The 18,673-nt window shown below is 46.4% G+C and overlaps 2 protein-coding genes across 2 annotated transcripts in view; one reads left to right on the top strand and one right to left on the bottom strand.

Moving 5' to 3' along the window:
• Positions 1–6,779: 6,779 nt before the first annotated feature.
• LOC119365242 (rop guanine nucleotide exchange factor 3-like) lies at positions 6,780–11,199 on the top strand. Its single transcript, XM_037630854.1, has 7 exons — positions 6,780–7,270; positions 7,361–7,477; positions 7,574–7,728; positions 7,831–7,905; positions 7,995–8,285; positions 8,398–8,730; positions 8,859–11,199. The coding sequence occupies exons 1-7, from the start codon at positions 6,955–6,957 to the stop codon at positions 8,973–8,975; spliced, it is 1,404 nt and encodes a 467-aa protein (XP_037486751.1). The 5' UTR covers positions 6,780–6,954; the 3' UTR covers positions 8,976–11,199.
• Positions 11,200–14,472: 3,273 nt separating this feature from the next.
• Positions 14,473–18,673, bottom strand: part of LOC119365239 — a 5,574-nt gene continuing 1,373 nt past the window's right edge. The window contains exons 2-7 of the mRNA XM_037630853.1: positions 17,890–18,093; positions 17,735–17,787; positions 15,928–17,389; positions 15,747–15,832; positions 15,409–15,658; positions 14,473–15,325 (exon numbers count right to left, since the gene is read on the bottom strand). Coding sequence (XP_037486750.1) covers positions 14,763–15,325; positions 15,409–15,658; positions 15,747–15,832; positions 15,928–17,389; positions 17,735–17,787; positions 17,890–18,040 — 2,565 coding nt within the window. The 5' untranslated portion in view covers positions 18,041–18,093 and the 3' untranslated portion in view covers positions 14,473–14,762. The remainder of the gene's footprint in view (positions 15,326–15,408; positions 15,659–15,746; positions 15,833–15,927; positions 17,390–17,734; positions 17,788–17,889; positions 18,094–18,673) is intronic.

The following is an 18,673-nucleotide window of genomic DNA, read 5'->3' as shown; positions in this document are numbered from 1 at the left end:
GTGCGGTCACCAGCCGACCACCCGAGGAAGAAGGCCCTCCAGCCAATACCCCAAGGGAAGGGGTTGGTGTTGGTGTCGGAGCTGAGCTCATGGCAATGGAGAGGAGGAAGGTTGATAGTGAGAGAAGAGAGGGGTGGGTAAGTAGTGGTGGTCAGGGTGAGTAAATATAGGCGCGATGGAGAGGAGGAAGTGTGACAGTCGTGTCGTTTTAACTACATGCTCTTCAATAAGCCATGAACTCTGTGTTGTGCCTGACTCCATGAATTGTGTGCAGATTGAGGAGACCAATGAGATGGGCACGGAGGTGCTCCCAGCCGTTGACAAGAAGGACAAGGAGCCGATTCATCTAATGTTCGAGGTGGTGTTTCCGCCCACCAACGACGAGCACATGGAGGAGCCCCCCAGCAGCAAGCGCTGCAACTACGACCACTACCATGAGGAGGGTGGCCCAACTCACTTCTGCAAGGCCATCCTTGCACCAAAGTTTGAGTGCATCCCCATGCCCCTGGACTTCACCAAGCACTTCCCCGCGGTGCCGGCGGAGTTCAAACCGAGGAACAACACCGGCTGCTTCTGGAGGGTGACAGTGAAGCTGATGAACGGCAGGTTGACCCTAGATCAGGGTTGGGCCACCTTCGTCGCCGTTCATCAGATCAAGATTGGCTACATGGTGACGTTCAAGCTCCTGACTCCTGACACCACTACTAGGGAAAACCCTAGTAGTAGCGCAGGTTTAATGCCCACTAATAGCGCGGGACACCGCGCTACTAATAAGGCGCTACAGCTATTACTTAGCAGTAGCGCGTGCGACACGCGCTACTGCTAAGACACATAGCCGCAGTGTTTGTTCTCTCCCGCACTGCTGCTAATCTAGCTAGTAGCAGTGTATTTACTATCCATCGCTACTAGTATTCTTTTTTTTTTGAGTGTATTTATACGTCGTTATACAAATTTTGGTACAATACCAATTATGAGGTTTATATCATTATGTCCATAACAATGTGTCAAATGAAGGTGGATTAGGTTCAAGTGGAGGCAATATGTGGTGCATGTCAAAAGTATACTATTAATCCAAACTTGATCTAGTTTGGACTAGTAGTACTTTTGATGTGCACCACATGTTGCCTCCACTTGAATCTAATCCGCCAGCACAAGCTATTTAATCATCATCATAGTCATTACCACCAACAGTAGTTATTTAATCATCATAGTCATAGTGTAGCATATCATCATCTTCAAACTCATTCTAGCTAGCTAATCACCAGCAACACTAGTTGCGGTAGCTATCTAATCACCACCAACACTAGCTAATAATAATCATCATAGTCATTACCACCAACACTAGCTATTTAATTATCATAGTCATAGTGTACCACATCATCATCTTCAAACTCATTTCTAGCTAGCTAATCACTCCTGCTGCTCTCTCTCTCTCTCAGGTAAAATAACATAAAACATGTGTAGCACTCCCGCTTCATCAAGTTGGAGCATGCAGATGAACCTGTCTCCTAACCGTGGGCTGCGCTTCTGATTGCTGCCCCCTAGTACTTCTCTGCGATCGTTCACAATTTTGCTCCAGTCTTTCACTATTAAGCATTCCTCGCTATTAGAAATCATGAATGCACTAAAGTGCATTGTAGGATATCTTGGCCGTAAGCTAACAATTCTAATACGACCTTTAGTCTCGATCCAATGAGGCACAACATTCATCGGGAGTTCCTGTTGAAGAACATCGTATAGTAACATACTTAGCAATGAAGTTTAGCTTAAAAAATTATGTATGCAAAAGATGCATTGAGGACAAATAGTAAACATCTTACCATCTTTCCTAAATAGATGTGACCGTAGTTCAGAAAAATAATTTGTCTTGACAGTATGAAGATCCTCAAGCCATGAAACATAATGACTTATCTCCTCGCAGTTTAGTTCAGCCCCGGGACAGTAGTAGGTCATGTCTACCAAGCGCTGGACATGTTTAGTTGAACGAAAATAAGCTGTCAATAGAAATTAGTTGTCAACTATTTTTGAATAAACAATATCAAAGACATAAATATGGTTGAGAAACTCACATAATGGTATAACTGGAGGCGTCTGCACATCGACCCAGATGTCGATATTACCTTCAGTATCATCTTTCGAACGAATATCAAAGGTGATAACCATATCAAGCTCAAATGCATAAGTCTTGCATAGTGCTTGCCAAGTTTTGCATCCAAAATAGTTGTAGGTGTCTGCGTTGTATAATTTTGCGTGGAAAATACAACCATGCTCGGTTTTCAAGTAAACTCTCTTTACCTCCATAGTAGTTTTCATAGGACTGAAACATATCTTATCCAAGTCAAAAACTCTTGCATGGTAGGGGATACGCTAGTAGAATAGTAAAAAAATTATAAGTTGAAGCAAATGAAGCAGATGTCATGCTTAATTACGAAAAAAGACTTGTCATTGTGACTTACTGTATCCACTTCAAAGTTCTCGTCCAGCTCGATGCTGAAGCGCCTATCATCATCTAGGAAGATTCTGTCGCACATGTCGCGCTCGTCTTTGCAGTATTTGCAAATACCGAAATCCTTTTCGTTGTCAGACATTTCCTAGGTTCATAGTTGAAACATTAACTGAAATCGATCGAAGACAACTACCAGGATACTCAACACACAAATTCGGAGCACTCGATATTTCCTACATATTCTGGCACAAGTCATGCCAAAATTCACGGAAAAATCCGGCATGACCTTTGCTAAAATAGGACATATCGAGCGTCTGAAATTTGTCGGAACGAAAATGAATCAACACTCTGGCAAAACATAGGCCACTCGGAGGTGTAACCTGCATACATGACCGGCCACTTGGGCAAGCGCATATCCTATTTGAGCAACACAAGATATGCATTTCAGAATATCTTATAGGACTCATATTGACATGAGCATTCAATAAGCAAAACCAAATCGTAAAATAAATAAGTATTCAAATTAGCATGCATTCAATAAGCAAAAGTAAATCATCTCTTGCGTTCGTACATCGTCGAATATTATCACTAATACATCCCGAATAGTATCATACATATAAAATCACTAATACAACTAAAACCCTAGTGAACGACGGGTATCGGCGCAGGCGGTGGACACCCAAAGAGAAGGAACCATCACAGGATCATAGCTCCAGTGAGATCCCTGGAGAACCTGCCAAGTATTGGAGAACATGTGCTCCAGCGCAAACAAGTAGCGACGGACGTGCGCGTCCTCCTCGCTGAGACGGTGACGTACCACCTTTGCGGGGTCCTCAAGCCTCTCGACCGTCACTGGCCCACGCGACCGCCACCAAAGAAGGTTCGGGTCAACGATGGGCTGACTCCTCACCAAGCTGCGCCCCCTGGTAGGTAGCGCCTCCCAGTACCAGCCCGACGGAGCCCAGTCCCGGACATGGCCCATCTAGTCAAGCAGGCGTCCTCCACCGAGTCGACGATGAGGATGCGGGATAAGCGCCGTCGACGTCGATGCGGGAAAAATTGCTTTAAGTAAAAAAAATAACAACAAATGTGACATGTTCAAATAGTTTTATTAATTCAACTAGTTCTTACTAAAAATAAACTTACTATAAATAAAAATAAACTAGTACCTAATTAGTACCTAGTTCTTACTAACTAATTAGTACCTAGGAACTACTACCCTAATTACCATCTAATTTGATGAACCTAGGGGTGGAAAGTGGTAGCGGATATTCCAATTATCCAACTTAAAAGTGAAATAAGTGGTCAAATTTTACTCATTTTATGATTAATCTTAGAAATTATTATGCATTACAATAGTGTTTATTCATCATCTAAGAAAACATCCGAGCCGCATCCGTATCCGATAACATCCGCATCTGATTCGTTTCCACCCATAGATGACCCCTAACTAATTTGATGCAACTAAAATTTGAAGAACCCTAGGCAGAGGTAGGGCAGGGGGAGGAGCAGGCATGCTCGCCTTGGGTGCCTGCGGCGAGGGAGGGGCAGGCGGCGTCGATGTCGGGGTCGGGGCTTGGGCGCGCAGCAGAGGGCGGCATCGAGGTCGAGGCCGGCGTCGAGGTCGAGGTCGGGGGCGGTGTCGAATTCAGGGGCGGCGTAGAAGGTGTGCGGTGAGCGACAGGAGAGCGCGCGGCGGCCGACGGGCGACGGCGGCGGCGACAGCGGAGGAGTTGGATTTGGGGGAAGTGGTCGTGCGGAAGAACGAACCGTGCGGTTAAGTCAGAAGTAGCAGTGGCGCATTCCAGGAAGTGCGCTGCTGCTAAGTTAGCTACAGCGCGTTCCTCGATACACGCTACTGCTATTCCTTTCTCTCTTTTCCCCTTTTTCATTTATTTTTTTTACATTTTTTTTTCATTTCACATTTTTCTATTTCTTTCATTTTCATTTACTTTTCTATTTGCTTTCCATTTAATTTTATTTCCTTTAGCAGTAGCGCCTTTCAGCATAAACGCGCTGCTACAAAGCAAGTAGCGGTAGCGCGGTTCGAAGTAGATCGCTACTACTATGTGTAGCCTATCGGCTAAGCCATGGGAATTTTAGTAGTAGCGTTTTTATCTTCAGGCGTGCTACTGCTACAACTGTATCTGTAGCGCCGTTTACACCAGCGCGCTACTGCTACTTAGCACCAGCGTGTTTTTTTGACACGCGCTACTGCTAAAGTTCTGTGTATAAGGTTTTCCCTAGTAGTGCACCCTCAAGGTCATCATCTTCGACGATGATGGCATTGAGGTGGTCAACAAGTGCGGGAAGCACGACGAAGCCTTCGCCGCCAGGGACTAGGGCCGGGGCACCTCCTTCTTAAGTACCATCGAGTCTGCTTTATGGTTTATGTGTTGAACTGATTGAACTATCGGTATGATGTGTGGTACTATGTTATCTGAACTATATTGTTAAGTAGTTGATGCTCTATTTATGCTCTATCGGTATGATGTGTGGTACATGGTTGTGCCGAAGTGTGCTGGTAACCTCACCAACTAGCCAAAGAGGTTACCACACACCAGGCGTTGCATACAACCAAACACCATGCCTTGGGTTTGCCACTAACATGCAGGCAACCAAACACCAGGCAGTGTGGTTCAGCCCATGCAGGCAACCAAACAACTTGCAGATGGTGCATTTGAGGCTGCATTTACATAACCAGTCTGAGTTGAGAAGGCTATGCAATGCAGCTACTGTAGACTACAGCAACCAAACACACCCATAGGGGATCCAGCCGGGTGGTAATTCATGACCGGGCAGTCCACCAGTGTGGTTGTTGATGCTCTTGGGTCGCCTTAATGAATCCTCTAGGAATAGTAAAACCTGGGAAAATCGTTTTGATGAACGGTTAAATACGAGTGCTACTAAACAATATATTTTTTTCGAGAGTACGTCAAATGCCATATTTTTATAGAAGAGAGAATAATGTAGAAGAGCTACTAAACAATGTAATCCCAACTAATCCAGGATATGATTAAAAAAACTAATCCAGGATAACACCCTGAATATCCATAACTTAAAAAGAAGCTCAAAAACTGTCTATCCGTGATCCACTGCATTTATTTAAACATACAGCACAGCTCAGCAAGAAGCCAGTCAGACAGCCAGCCAGCCAAGCTTAGCAGGCATCATCAGCACAAAGCATGTCATTAGCAAGCAGCTAGCGTAGGCACGTGGAGCTACATCGTAGGCCTATGATGCGCACACAGGCCAATCAAGAGTTGGCATGAGCGTGCCACGGATAAGCTAAAAAAATGTACTCCTGCTAGAATTAGTAGTGTACTGCATTAGCATCTTATGCTAAGCTGAGCAGCCAGAAGAGCTCGATCTATTCTATTCTGCCTCTCCTCTGCATGATCTGAACCCACAGTAGTATACTACTCCTGTGCCACAGCTCGTGAGCCGTGACAGCAAAGAAACACCCACCGTGCTTTTCTGTACTTTATTTACTTACCACGGCACCAGGCAGATGATTAGATTAGATTAGAGCGCCTTTGCGTCAATCCTATCCTATCCTAGTAACCGCAAAGGCTAACGAACAGAGGATGTGTACAGGGGACGAGGAGAGGAAAAGCAACAGTTTCCTTCCATGGAGAGAGCGAGGGTGTAAGATACAATAATGGCGGCTTTGCGAGGAGGGAGGGGGGAGGGGAATACGATCGGGCAACTATGCTCCGGAGCTCCTCGGGGCGCGCAGCTGCCGGGTCATGATCGGAAAGGCCGCAGCGGCGAGGACGGTTCCTTTCCTTTTCCTCTCCCCTTTGGCCGCCTTTGCTCGTCCGTAATGTCGCCATTATTGCTCCGGTGGGGTGGCCTGCATGCCCGCGACTTTTGTGTCAGGTAAAGCCCACGGCGACGCGACCTCCACGCCAGCCACGCGGCCGCTAATGCGGTGCCGCTGCGGTGTTTAGGGGGACAGATGATGATTGTTGATTGTTCGTTACTGTGTTGGCGACGCCGTTAAGCAAGGGGGGGGCGGGCACGTGATCATATGCCCATGGCAGAGCGCCAGAGCCCTGCCTGCCGCTGCGTGCCAGGCGCACAGTGATACTCCTAGTAACATATTACTGGTGTGGTGACAGTAAGTTGTTGCACATTTCAAAGAAAATTTCCCGCGGCAGGCAGGCAGGCAGGAGGCATCGCCGGCGGCAGCAAGGGAATCGCACGCCCCGTTTACCTCATGGCCACCGGGCGAGCAGGCGGGCGTCATCGTGGGGCCTCATGATGGCGATGCCACCTATTTCTGCTCGTCCCTTGTCCCCGCTGCCACTCCCCCCGCATATTCCTACTCCTAGACACCGCCCGCCTTGTCCTCCACTGCGCCACCACCATCGCTATCCCATTCCCATTCCTTCCTGCCCGGGCTCGATCACTTGGCGCGCACCATCACGCCGCACGCCTACTCCACGCGCCGCCCAGAGCTGTGCGAGCGGTTGGGGGTGCTGGTCGACGGTGCATGCGCGGGGATGGACACGCCGACGTCGTCGACGTGGGAGGAGGGCTCGCAGTCCGACTACGCCGACTTCGACGACGATGACATGCCGCAGCGGGGCGGCGGACTGCGAGCGCTAAACCTCCGCCGCGACGACGAGCACGACGATGCCGCCTCCGACGTGTCCTCCGAGTGCAGCGGGGAGCCCGGGAGCCCGTACGGGTCGCCGTACCCACGCTGGCCGGTGTGCAAGCTGGCGGCGCGGATGCCACCGCCGGTGCCGCTGCTGCAGAGGCTCGGCACGGAGACGCGCCGCGGCGGCCCGCGTGACCGGAAGGCCGGTTGCACCGGTACGCACTTCTCCGCTGCTCTCTGTTCTTGGCTCCTGTCCATTGTAGGTATGCTAATGCGCTAATGTACTCGTGGGTGTGGGCTGGCAGAGTTGCAGCTGATGAAGGAGAGGCTCTCCAAGCTCCTGCTCGGGGAGGACATGTCCGGCGGCGGCAAGGGCGTCTCCACCGCCGCGGCCATCTCCAATGCCATCACCAACCTCTACGGTAAGTAATTAACCACGCCCGTCCTTGCTTGAAGAGCTTACCGATGCAAAACAGAGGACGTCCCCTGACAACATCCGCTGCTTCCTCTGCTCGCAGCCACCGTTTTCGGGAGCTGCCACCGGCTGGAGCCACTGCCGGTGGAGAAGAAGTCGATGTGGCGGCGGGAGATGGACTGCCTGCTCTCGGTCTGCGACTACATCGTCGAGTTCTTCCCGTCCAAGGACATCCTTCCCGACGGCACGACCCGAGAGGTAAGAAATCGAAACATCAGCGCCATGGCTTGAAAATATGCAACTTCCATGATCCATGTCACCGGCAAAGCATCTGAAACATATGCATTCTGGTTGTGTCAGGTGATGGCGACGAGGCCGAGATCCGACATCTACGTCAACCTCCCGGCCCTCGAGAAGCTCGACGACATGCTGCTCGTAAGATCCGAGCTCATTTCCTCCTTCGCGCCTTCAAGAATTTGCTGTTCACGTGGCTTAATCTGATTTGATTGATGATGCGCGCGCAGGAGATCCTGGACGGCTTCCAGAAGACGGAATTCTGGTACCTCAACGACAAGGCGCACAAGGACAGCTGCGACGACTCGGCGCCGTGCCGTCCGGCGAGCCACCGCGGCGAGGAGCGGTGGTGGCTGCCGGTGCCGTGCGTCACCAAGTCCGGGCTGAAGGAGTCCGCCCGGCGGGACCTGCGGCAGAAGCACGACTGCGCGAGCCAGATCCACAAGGCGGCAATGGCCATCAACAACGGCATCCTCGCCGAGATCAAGATCCCAGAATCGTACACGCAGACGCTTCCCAAGGTGGGTTGGGTTGGGCAGCCTCCTCGAACCTCCCGCCATGAAACTGAAACTTTTCTTTTAGTTTCCCGATCGCGATTCCCCTGACAAAGGTTGTTGGTACCCAAATGTGCAGTGCGGGCGGGCGAGCGTGGGCGACGCCATCTACCGGGGCATGTCGTTCCCGGGCAAGTTCTCGCCGGAGTACCTGCTGGACTGCCTGGAGATATCGTCGGAGCACGAGGCGGTGGAGGCGGCGGACCGCGTGGAGGCGGCGATGCACGTGTGGCGGCGCAAGGCGGGCCACGGTCACGCGAGGTCGCCGTGGGGCGCCGTCAAGGACCTCATGGAGTCGGACAAGAACGTGATGCTGGCGAGCCGGGCCGAGGACGCCCTGCTCTGCCTCAAGCACCGCTTCCCCGGCCTCTCCCAGACCACGCTCGACGCCAGCAAGATACAGCACAACAAGGTAGGCAACCATGAATCCATGATCACCACACCAATGCCGCCTGCAACTGCAACCACCTAAGTTTTCAATCCTATCACAGGCTTGAATTGTGAAATTGTGATGGTGATGAATCTGTTCTTGTGCTGCAGGACGTCGGGCAGGCCGTCCTGGAGAGCTACTCCAGGGTGCTGGAGAGCCTGGCGTACACCATAGTGACATGTATAGACGACGTTCTTTTCGCCGACGAGTCGGCGAGGAAGATCTGATGATGATCATTTCTTCATCCTGCCTGGACCTGGACCAGAAAACAAAAATACTGGTCCATACATCCATCCAACAATATGTACATTATGCCATAACATGTAGTGGTAGTACGCTAATGGAAGATAGCAGCATGAGCACAGTAGGCTACTCCCCAAGCATTGCTATGTTTGGGGCTACATTCATTCCCATGGTCCATCACTTACATTGCACTCTCTATCATGACAATGGATGCCATAGAGTACAGTATCACTGTTGGTAGTACTTGTAAGCAAAGGTAGAAGTTTGGCAAGGACCAAAATGTAAAATGTATCGTGTACTTATCTAACTCTGAGAAGGAATGGAGAGTGTTCGATAGCCTTCCAGAAAATTGCCAGTCCATAGCCTTCCATTTCTCTTGTGAGTTTACTGTAGCGCAGGAAATCTCAGGCGATAGTCCGGCGAATCCAACATGGCATCAGAGCTTGGGGATGATTCGGCCGTCGGTGGATGTGCCGGTGGCGCTGGGCCGTGCTGAGGCAGTGGAAGCACTGAAGGGGAGCTGTTGAAGCCGGTCCCTGGAGGTGTGCGGCGGCGAATCGGCGAGCAGCAGGAGGCGGACGTGCGCTGCTTGAATCGGTGGCTCCGGCGGCTACCGGCGCTGGCAACAGAGAGGTTGCGTGGTGAGGGCAGCGCGTGCTGATGGTAGAGGCAAGCTGCGGGCGTGCGGGGCTGCGCGTACAACAGGGAGGAGGTCTCACTAGCAGCTAGGAACAGCGGCACAGGTGCGAGTAGGAAGAGCAGTGCCTGGTGCCTCACGCAGGAGGAGAGGAGCGTGCGGCCAGGAGTGGTCGGAGTGCTGCTCTCGGAAGGTACAGGATTTGGGCGCAGCGTGCGCACACGAGCAGAGAAGAAGGTCTCATTCTGTTCGTGACTGCTGCAGCAGAGAAAGCAGACAGAGAAGCAGGGGAGAGACAGAGAGCTCCAAAGCTTGCTGTGCTGCAAGAGGAGAGGAGCAAGAAGAAATTGAACCTATATTCAGACTCAGTGCGTGTTTTGGCTGGTTGGTCTGAAGAGAAGCAGTTGACAGCCGGACTACACAATTTGGAGAAGGTAGCTTGAAGACGAGTCTCGGTTCAACAATGGAAGTGAGAAGGAACACTAACTGTGGTGTTTACTCATTTGGTACTAGAGGTGGATATTGCAGCGTAGTTGATGGAGTCACTGCTACAAGGGACGATGGTTCAGGTAGAGGTAAAGGATGTGGTAGTGGTACTGCAAAATCATGGCAGCGAGAAGGGGATTGGCTGTGTCCAAATACAAGATGTCAGAATGTAAATTTTGCATTCCGAGGTGTCTGTAATCGCTGTCGGGTAGCACGCCCTGCTGATGTTAGTGCAATGGGGACAACTAAAAATGGTGAAAAATCTCAGACTCTTACTGTCCAAATGACTACCGATGAGTTGAAGAAGTGGCTTCAGTTCAAGGAAGGAACCATTGATGAAAGGTCAACAACCAAGATATTTGCTACATCTGCTAACCCCTATGGTGATACTTCGAAATTTGTGAAAGGAAGTTATTTTGAGGCTGGTACACAGTGGTTAATAGACTCTGGTGCGTCTAAACATATGGCCGGTTCGTATAAGGATTTCTGCAGTTATACTCCTGATTTTACAGGGCAAAATGTTAGACTTGCTGATGGTTCTGGCCAGAGTATTAGGGGGGTAGGAACAGTTAAATGTTGCCCAGATATGACTCTATCATCTGTTTTACATGTTCCCTCATTCCCAATCAATTTGCTATCCATCAGCTGCATTACAAGAGAACTCAATTGTGCTGTAATCTTCTTCCCAACATGGTGTTTATTTCTGGAACTTGGGACAGGAAAAAAGCTTGGATCAGGAATTATGCGAGATGGTCTATACTATCTAGATGATGATATGGCACCTGATATGGCACCTGTGGCTGCTATTGTTCTGTCTCAGTCATCATTGCAAGAATTTCTTCTTCATCATCGCAGGCTGGGACACATGTCCTTTAACACCCTGGGTCAGTTGTATCCTAACCTATATAATAAAATTTGCAAGGAAAGTCTAGTATGTGACGCCTGCCAGTACGGGAAGCTAACCCGTAGTATATATATTTCATCTGATCACAGAAGTACAGTGCCATTTCAAACTATCCACTCAGATGTATGGGGTCCTAGTGGGGTGTGGTCACTTTATGGATACAAATCATTTGTTACATTCATCGACTGTTGCACTAGGACTACTTGGGTTTATGTATTGAGAAATAAAAGTGATGTGTTTGAATGCTTTAGGGATTTCCACAACCTAATCATAAATCAATATGATGCACGGGTGAAAATATTCCGAACTGACAATGGTACAGAATATGTAAATAACCAATTTGATGAGTACCTGTCAAGCTTTGGAATTATCCATCAAACTAGTTGCCCAGGCACCTCCCAGCAAAATGGTCTGGCGGAGAGGAAGAATAGACATCTTTTGGAAATCACACGGTGTATAATGTTGGCTATGAATGTACCTAAATATTTGTGGAGTGAGGCTGTGATGACAGCTGCATATTTAATGAATAGAATGCCATCTCGGGTGCTTAACAACAAGACACCAATCGAGTGTTTAACGGGTAAGACTACATATGTGGTGCCACCAAAGGTGTTTGGATGTGTTTGCTTTGTGAGGTATCATAGACCATCAGTTGGGAAGCTTGACCCTAGAGCAGTGAAATGTATATTTGTGGGATACTCTGGAAAACAGAAGGGTTATAAATGTTGGTGCCCATCTGAAAAGCGGATGTTTGTGAGCATGGATGTAGTGTTCAGGGAGCATGAACCTTTCTATGGGGAACCAGTAGATTTAACTGATGTCTTTCCTGATTTATATGTTAATGATGCTACAGATCTGGACAACGAGACAGGAGAAGATAAAGGTGAAGAATATAATGAAGCAGCATCCAGGAATATGATTGTTGGAGTGATTCCAGCTGCAGATATGTATAACGGTGAAGATGAAGGTACATCAGGAGCTGAACAGGAACAGACGCAGGGGGAGCTACGAGATGAATCAAATGAAGCTGTTAAGTGGCCAAAACCAAATGAAGAACAAGAAGTTCAGGTGTATAAAAGGAGACACCGATCTGAGAAGGAAGTTATCCCATCTAGGTGTGATCATGAAGCTCAAGAAACTCCTGCAGTACAAACACAAGAAACCTTGCCAAGTGTGACACAATCAGATGTGCATGAGTCATCTCCACAAGTCGATGGTACGCTTCCCTTACTATTGGATGAGTTAGATATTCCTATCGCTCGCAGAAAGCAGCCACGTTCCACTGCAGGGAAATTACCACCAAATCTATCTCAATATGATGTTTCTAATTATGTCTCATATGTATCATTGGGCTCCCAATATAAATCATTTATAGCTGCACTCGATTCCACTCTACCTATACCACGTGATTGGCAGGAGGCGAAACAATATCCGGAGTGGAAAGCTGCTATGATAGAGGAGATGACAGCACTTGATAAAAATAATACTTGGGTACTCACTACTCTTCCTCCTAACAAAAGGGCTGTTGGTTGTAAATGGGTATTTACTGTAAAACAAAATTCAGAGGGAAAAGTAGAAAGATATAAAGCCAGGTTAGTGGCAAAGGGGTATAGTCAAACTTATGGAGTGGACTATGATGAGACCTTCGCACCAGTGGCGAAAATGAACACCATTAGGGCCCTCATATCTATAGCTGCAAATAATAAGTGGAAGTTATTTCAAATGGATGTTAAAAATGCTTTTCTTCATGGAGATTTGAAAGAAGAGGTTTATATGGAGATTCCCCCTGGGTTTGGTACACAAGAAACAGAGGGTAAAGTGTGTAGGCTGAAAAGGTCTCTATATGGTTTGAAACAGTCACCTAGAGCATGGTTTGGACGACTTAGAAAGGAGATATGCTCTATGGGTTATCGACAAAGCAATGCAGATCACACCCTTTTCTTTAAGTACCAGAGTGGCAAGATTGTTATCCTTATTGTGTATGTTGATGATATTGTGATCACAGGTAATGATGATGATGGCATAGCATCCCTAAAGAAGATGTTGGCCAGGTCATTTGAAGTTAAGGATCTAGGTTTTCTTCATTATTTCCTGGGAATTGAGGTTGTATATGGATCACAAGGTATTTACTTATCACAAAGAAAATATGTACTTGATTTACTCGCGGAAACTGGCATGCAAAATTGTAGACCAGCGACAACTCCAATTGAGCAGAACCATCGTATTCTAGCAGATTCTGGTGATCCTGTGGACAAACATCAATATCAAAGGTTAGTAGGACGGCTAATTTATTTATCACACACTAGGCCAGACATTGCCTATGCAGTTAGCTTGGTGAGCAGATTTATGCATGACCCGAGATCAAGTCATTTAGATGTTGTGCACAGAATACTAAGATATCTTAAAAGTTGTCCGGGAAGAGGGATTCTATTTTCTAATCATGGACACTTAAAAATAGAGGGTTTTACTGATGCTGATTGGGCTGGGTGCCTAGACGATAGAAGGTCTACATCTGGCTACTGTGTTTTCGTTGGTGGTAATCTTGTTAGTTGGAGGAGCAAAAAACAAAGTGTGGTGGCACGATCTACTGCTGAAGCAGAGTTTAGATCCATGGCTTCAGGATTATGTGAATTGATGTGGTTGGGGATACTATTATCTGAACTTAGGCTGTTTGATGGAGGACCACTGCAACTCTTTTGTGATAACCAGGCTGCAATCAAGTTAATACACAATCCAGTCCAGCATGATAGAACTAAACACATCGAAATTGATAGACATTTCATAAAAGAAAAGTTAGACGAGGGACTTCTCCAAGTTGGCTTTGTTAGATCTGAAAATCAACTTGCAGATGTATTAACAAAGGGTGTTAGTGTTGTATCTTTTGAAAAATTATGTAGCAAGATGGGGCTCATAAATATATTTGCCCCATCTTGAGGGGGAGTGTTGGTAGTACTTGTAAGCAAAGGTAGAAGTTTGGCAAGGACCAAAATGTAAAATGTATCGTGTACTTATCTAACTCTGAGAAGGAATGGAGAGTGTTCGATAGCCTTCCAGAAAATTGCCAGTCCATAGCCTTCCATTTCTCTTGTGAGTTTACTGTAGCGCAGGAAATCTCAGGCGATAGTCCGGCGAATCCAACAATCACTTGTCACTTGTGAATGTTCCTCTTGTATGTGGATGGGCATGGATGGGCCTCTCAAGTTGGCAACTGACATGATTCACCAGAGTATGAATTGTAATACTACATCATAAACAGGGAGAATTATATATCCTGCCCCTGAGGGAAATTATTCTTCAGACAGTTAAGGGAACAATCTATACACACCCAATCTTATCTTTCCTATTTTCACACTTTTACAGCCAACAACATCAAGAGAGAAGAAAAGCATAACCAAACAAGTCCTAGTGTTTGGAACCACATTTATTCAGGATTATACAACTAGCAGCACCGGGCTGTGAGAAAAAAACTGTTATTCGCTCCTTCCGGAAAATGGGATTCAACCCTATCATGATGAACTGCCTAACTCTATAATCTTTTGAGATCTCACCTATCATACTCACTTTACTTTTCCATTACCTCCTTATAACAGGACACTGCTGAATCCTCATCTCTATAGAAGAGAACACCGCTAAATCTATTAAATCCTTTTTCAGTTTTTTTCGATCTAACTTTTTTTCCCATACGACCAAAAGGCCAGGTTTGATCCGATGTAACCTCATGGACAACTACAAAGATCTACAATCTTAAAACCACAGGTCAAATACCATCTCCTCCAGTAAGTCGTCAAGCATACCATCCCACACATCAATGACAGCGTCTTCAGCATCGCATCGAAGGTCCATCCACGGTCCACTTTCCAAGTCTTTCATCACCACCTCATCTAATGCTTTTGGAGTTCCAGTATCATCGACAAGACAATCGATGCACTTGGCCACCTCTTTAACAAGTTCCATCCCCAGCGGTGCTGGTCTCACGTTGTTCTTCAGAAAAGCCACCCATGGGTCAGCGCCGAAGAAATTATTGCTTATCCTGAGAAGGACTTCCTCAACACAATCAAAAAGAAGAACCACATCGTCTGTCAGGCAGTATGACATTCCTATTTCAGCCAATACAGATGTCTCAAGCACTGACACATCCATATACCACCTCTCTGAACAGCCCTCAGCCATCGATTCTGACGCTTCTAGCACAGACTTAATGAAGGAAACCCTTTCATTTTTATCATAAAGAACAGGCGTCTGCAACGTCTCAGATGGAGTGTCAAGTTCTTCGAAAAGAACTCTTGAGCTCGGCATGGACAACTCATCTGCAAGCACACACAATTTTTTCTGTTATCAATCGATTGCAAAAGCAAAAAAGAGGTGGAATTTCTTATTTTCACTCAAGTACCTTGCTTTCGAGTTTTATGGCTAGGACTAGTACTATTTTCCAAGGAAGGATCCAGAACCGAGTGTGGACTCAGTTTTTCCTCTTTTTCATCAGCATTCTCGGGTAAGCAAGAAAATGTCAACATGGATGGCTTGGCTAATCCAATGACCGCTGATGGACTGCAATCGTCTTGTCCCTCAATGGGGTCCTCAGCAGAATGCACGGTCACCTCTGGTAACGCATTCATGGGATGTGGTTCTTCGGAAGATAACTTCATTAGAGGAGGAAAGTTATATTCATCAACTTTCTGTAGAAAAAAGCTCAACTTTGTATCGAGACTGCTAAGTGGTATGACTTACCTGGTCTGAATTTATTTGTTCACTTGAAGTTTCGACCTCGGTAGAGAGTTGTAGGCTTTCCGCTGCATCCTGCATGTTCTTAACATCTGCAAACAAATGGATGTGTATAATACATTACACAACAAAAACCTAAAGCTGAAGAGAAAGGGGTCTTACACTTCATAATACATGAGCAACATACCTTCATCGATTAGCTCCTGAGAAATAGTGTGCTCCTCCAATAGATGGTTGCCATGATCTGTCCTGAGTTCATCCAACTCTTTACTAGCTGAAGAGCTTGCATTGGTCGATTCTGTCTCTTGGTCTTCGCTTGGTGGGCTAAAATTTGCTGAACTATCATCTTCCTCAATTATTTGTGAACTTGAGTCTGTAGCTTCCTGAGATATACTAATGCCCTCCTTTGGAGGGGAATGACTGGGAGAAAATGCCTCATCCTTCGGAAATGAAATTAATCTGCCTATGGATTCTGATTTATGTAAAGTCTGAGAAATGTCTTCATCTTGATTGTCTAGCTTCTCAATGAGATGCTTCCTAGCCTTTTCATAGGAAAAAGAGCCGACACCATGAGTGGCATCATTCCCCATGCCAATTCCACTATCTCTAAAGTTTGTTTTCTTGTCAACACTGGATGGTTCCTTAGCTATCTCACAGTCAGAAGAATCTGTACTTTCTGAACTTATCGACATACTTTCGACAGCAAACTGCTTGGGTGAATCAGCATTCTGGAAAGTACTACTACTCATGGTGGCAAGCTTTAGCCTCCTTCTAAGCTCTCTAAGAGAGAAATGGTGAGGAGCTTTGCCACTTTCAACCTGACCTGGCAAATTATTATGATTTGATAGTGGTGAAGAAGTTACACTACTTGAGATAAGGCTACCCTGACTTCTTGCAGGACTTGGCTTCAAGATTACTATTGTGCTAAGGCCACGGGAAGTATCATTTAGCTGTGATGGTTTCCTCGTGACTAACTTATCCTCTTGCAAGAAAGAATTATACTTTCTTTGCACTTTACTTGGTGAAACCTCCGACTGCTCTATGCCGTTAGTCGCACCTTGCAACTTAGTTACTTCATCAGATTCTGCGGGTTCTAACTTGGGACCTCCTAGGGATGTATAGAGGTTTTGGAGGCACTGTAACAATCTAGAGCTCGGGTCTCGCAGAAGCATCAGAAACAACTCTTTGTTTGAGCTCAGCAGCTGCAGTGCATCAACCAATTCTTTGGACCTAGCTTCGCCAGTGCTGGTTATGTACTCTGCATTCGCTGATTGATGGCTTATAACCGCTTTGGCCACATCTTCTAGTGCTTTTTGAATAACACAGGGTATCCGACTGGGATGTGCACCAGCATCAGCATTGTTCTCTTGGTCAACTGAATAAGAAATGTTACCGGATTGAACAGAATCGCTACTGTCTTGGCTTCCATTGTGACTTCTGTAAATTTCCATGAGACTCGCAGCCAAGTTTAGGTCAATCTCAGATCCTTCAGGCAGATTCACAGACTTAACATCACTAGAGAATATCCCCAGCGTGTTTCTTTCTGTTTGCTTCAAGGGCTGTGTACCACTGGCCATCTCTTCTTCCATCAGTGCTCTAATACTTGGCCTACCAGCATAAATTGTTTCAGCCCCATGGTCTCTGTCATTCTGAGAAAGGCAATTGATTGTATTCGCAGTTATTTTCAAGATGTTATAAATACTTCTGACCATGTTAAACTCCAACATACCGCATATAACTAAAAAAGATTGAATCTATTTTGTACGCTAATAAATTTGATATTACATAGTACTCTGTCATACCTAAAATATCCGTACATAAGTGTCTTCAAAAGCTTAAAGAAGTTCCAAAGTTACCACATTTTGAGGTTTATAGCGCTATTTTGTGCTCCCTCTGTCCCAAAATAAGTGTCGTGGCACTTATTTTTGGACAGAGAGAGTACATCCTATGTGAAAAACTGGAAAATAATAATTTTCAGTCGATTCAAAACTTACATCTGCAGCCGTAATTCTATTGTAATCTTCAGAACCTTTTAGACCCCTTTTAACTGCACAAAGCACACAGTTTATTTTTAGCAAATTCATGGACCAGATAATACATTAACTCATACTAGTATAGTGCAGCTAAGGAATGTCACTGAGTTCCTCACCTGAATATGTGTTCATCCTCCGGCTCCCATCTGAAAGATATTTTTGACCGCGGCGGAAGTCGAACATGCGGATCAGCCCCGACATACAACCAACCTGAACCTTCTCGTTCCGCTGTTTGTAACTTTTGTTTGCCATGTTGGGGGACAACATGGCCAAACGGTGTTATCTTGTAACTTGTAAGCACCCTCTTCAGAGGAGTTAACCTGAATGCATAAAGCACACGCGTAAAACGAAAGTTGTGTGAACACTGAACAGCACAAAATTAGGAATATATAATGGCAACCAAAGCTTCCCTTTTCCACCCTCCCAACTCCCAACAACTCAGATTTTCTCAGAGTATGTTCCAATTAGTGAATGGTGGCATAACTAACTCCATAAACAAATACAACGCACCAAATAAATGAATGAGAAATGATACAAAGACCCAAAAGACAAAGACCATATCAAAAAGAGGCAAAGATCACATTGGACCTGCCGGATGCAAATGTCGGCTTCGACGTGGTTAGAGTTACAGGCTTTCATGTTTAGTATTGTATTATTTAGTAAGCTTAACCGTGTCACAGGAACTTGAAAGAATCAAAGGAGCACAATTTGACGCACGGAGCTTTTCGGAATATTGAAAAGGCAAACATGCCACGCATTTAGTAAAAGTAGAGACAGAAGTTTTCCGGGGCATCGGAAAGGTAAATATGCAGAACAGATTAACTGGAACCGAGGAGGCAGAAGTATTTCCGGGCATCGAAAAGGCAAATTGTAAACTCTGAAGATTTCAATTCAGTCCCC

This window comes from Triticum dicoccoides, chromosome 2B (assembly GCF_002162155.2).
Source record: "Triticum dicoccoides isolate Atlit2015 ecotype Zavitan chromosome 2B, WEW_v2.0, whole genome shotgun sequence".
Classification (NCBI taxonomy): Eukaryota; Viridiplantae; Streptophyta; class Magnoliopsida; order Poales; family Poaceae; genus Triticum; species Triticum dicoccoides.
This window is presented reverse-complemented; position numbering and strand designations above follow the sequence as displayed.

Bases quoted from the DNA above. Each gene is read 5' to 3' on its own strand.
- LOC119365242 (XM_037630854.1), top strand. From the start codon at position 6,955: ATGGACACGCCGACGTCGTCGACGTGGGAGGAGGGCTCGCAGTCCGAC. The intron at 8,286-8,397 runs GTGGGTTGGGTT...CCAAATGTGCAG, and splicing joins ACACGCAGACGCTTCCCAAG to TGCGGGCGGGCGAGCGTGGG. The intron at 8,731-8,858 runs GTAGGCAACCAT...CTTGTGCTGCAG, and splicing joins GCAAGATACAGCACAACAAG to GACGTCGGGCAGGCCGTCCT.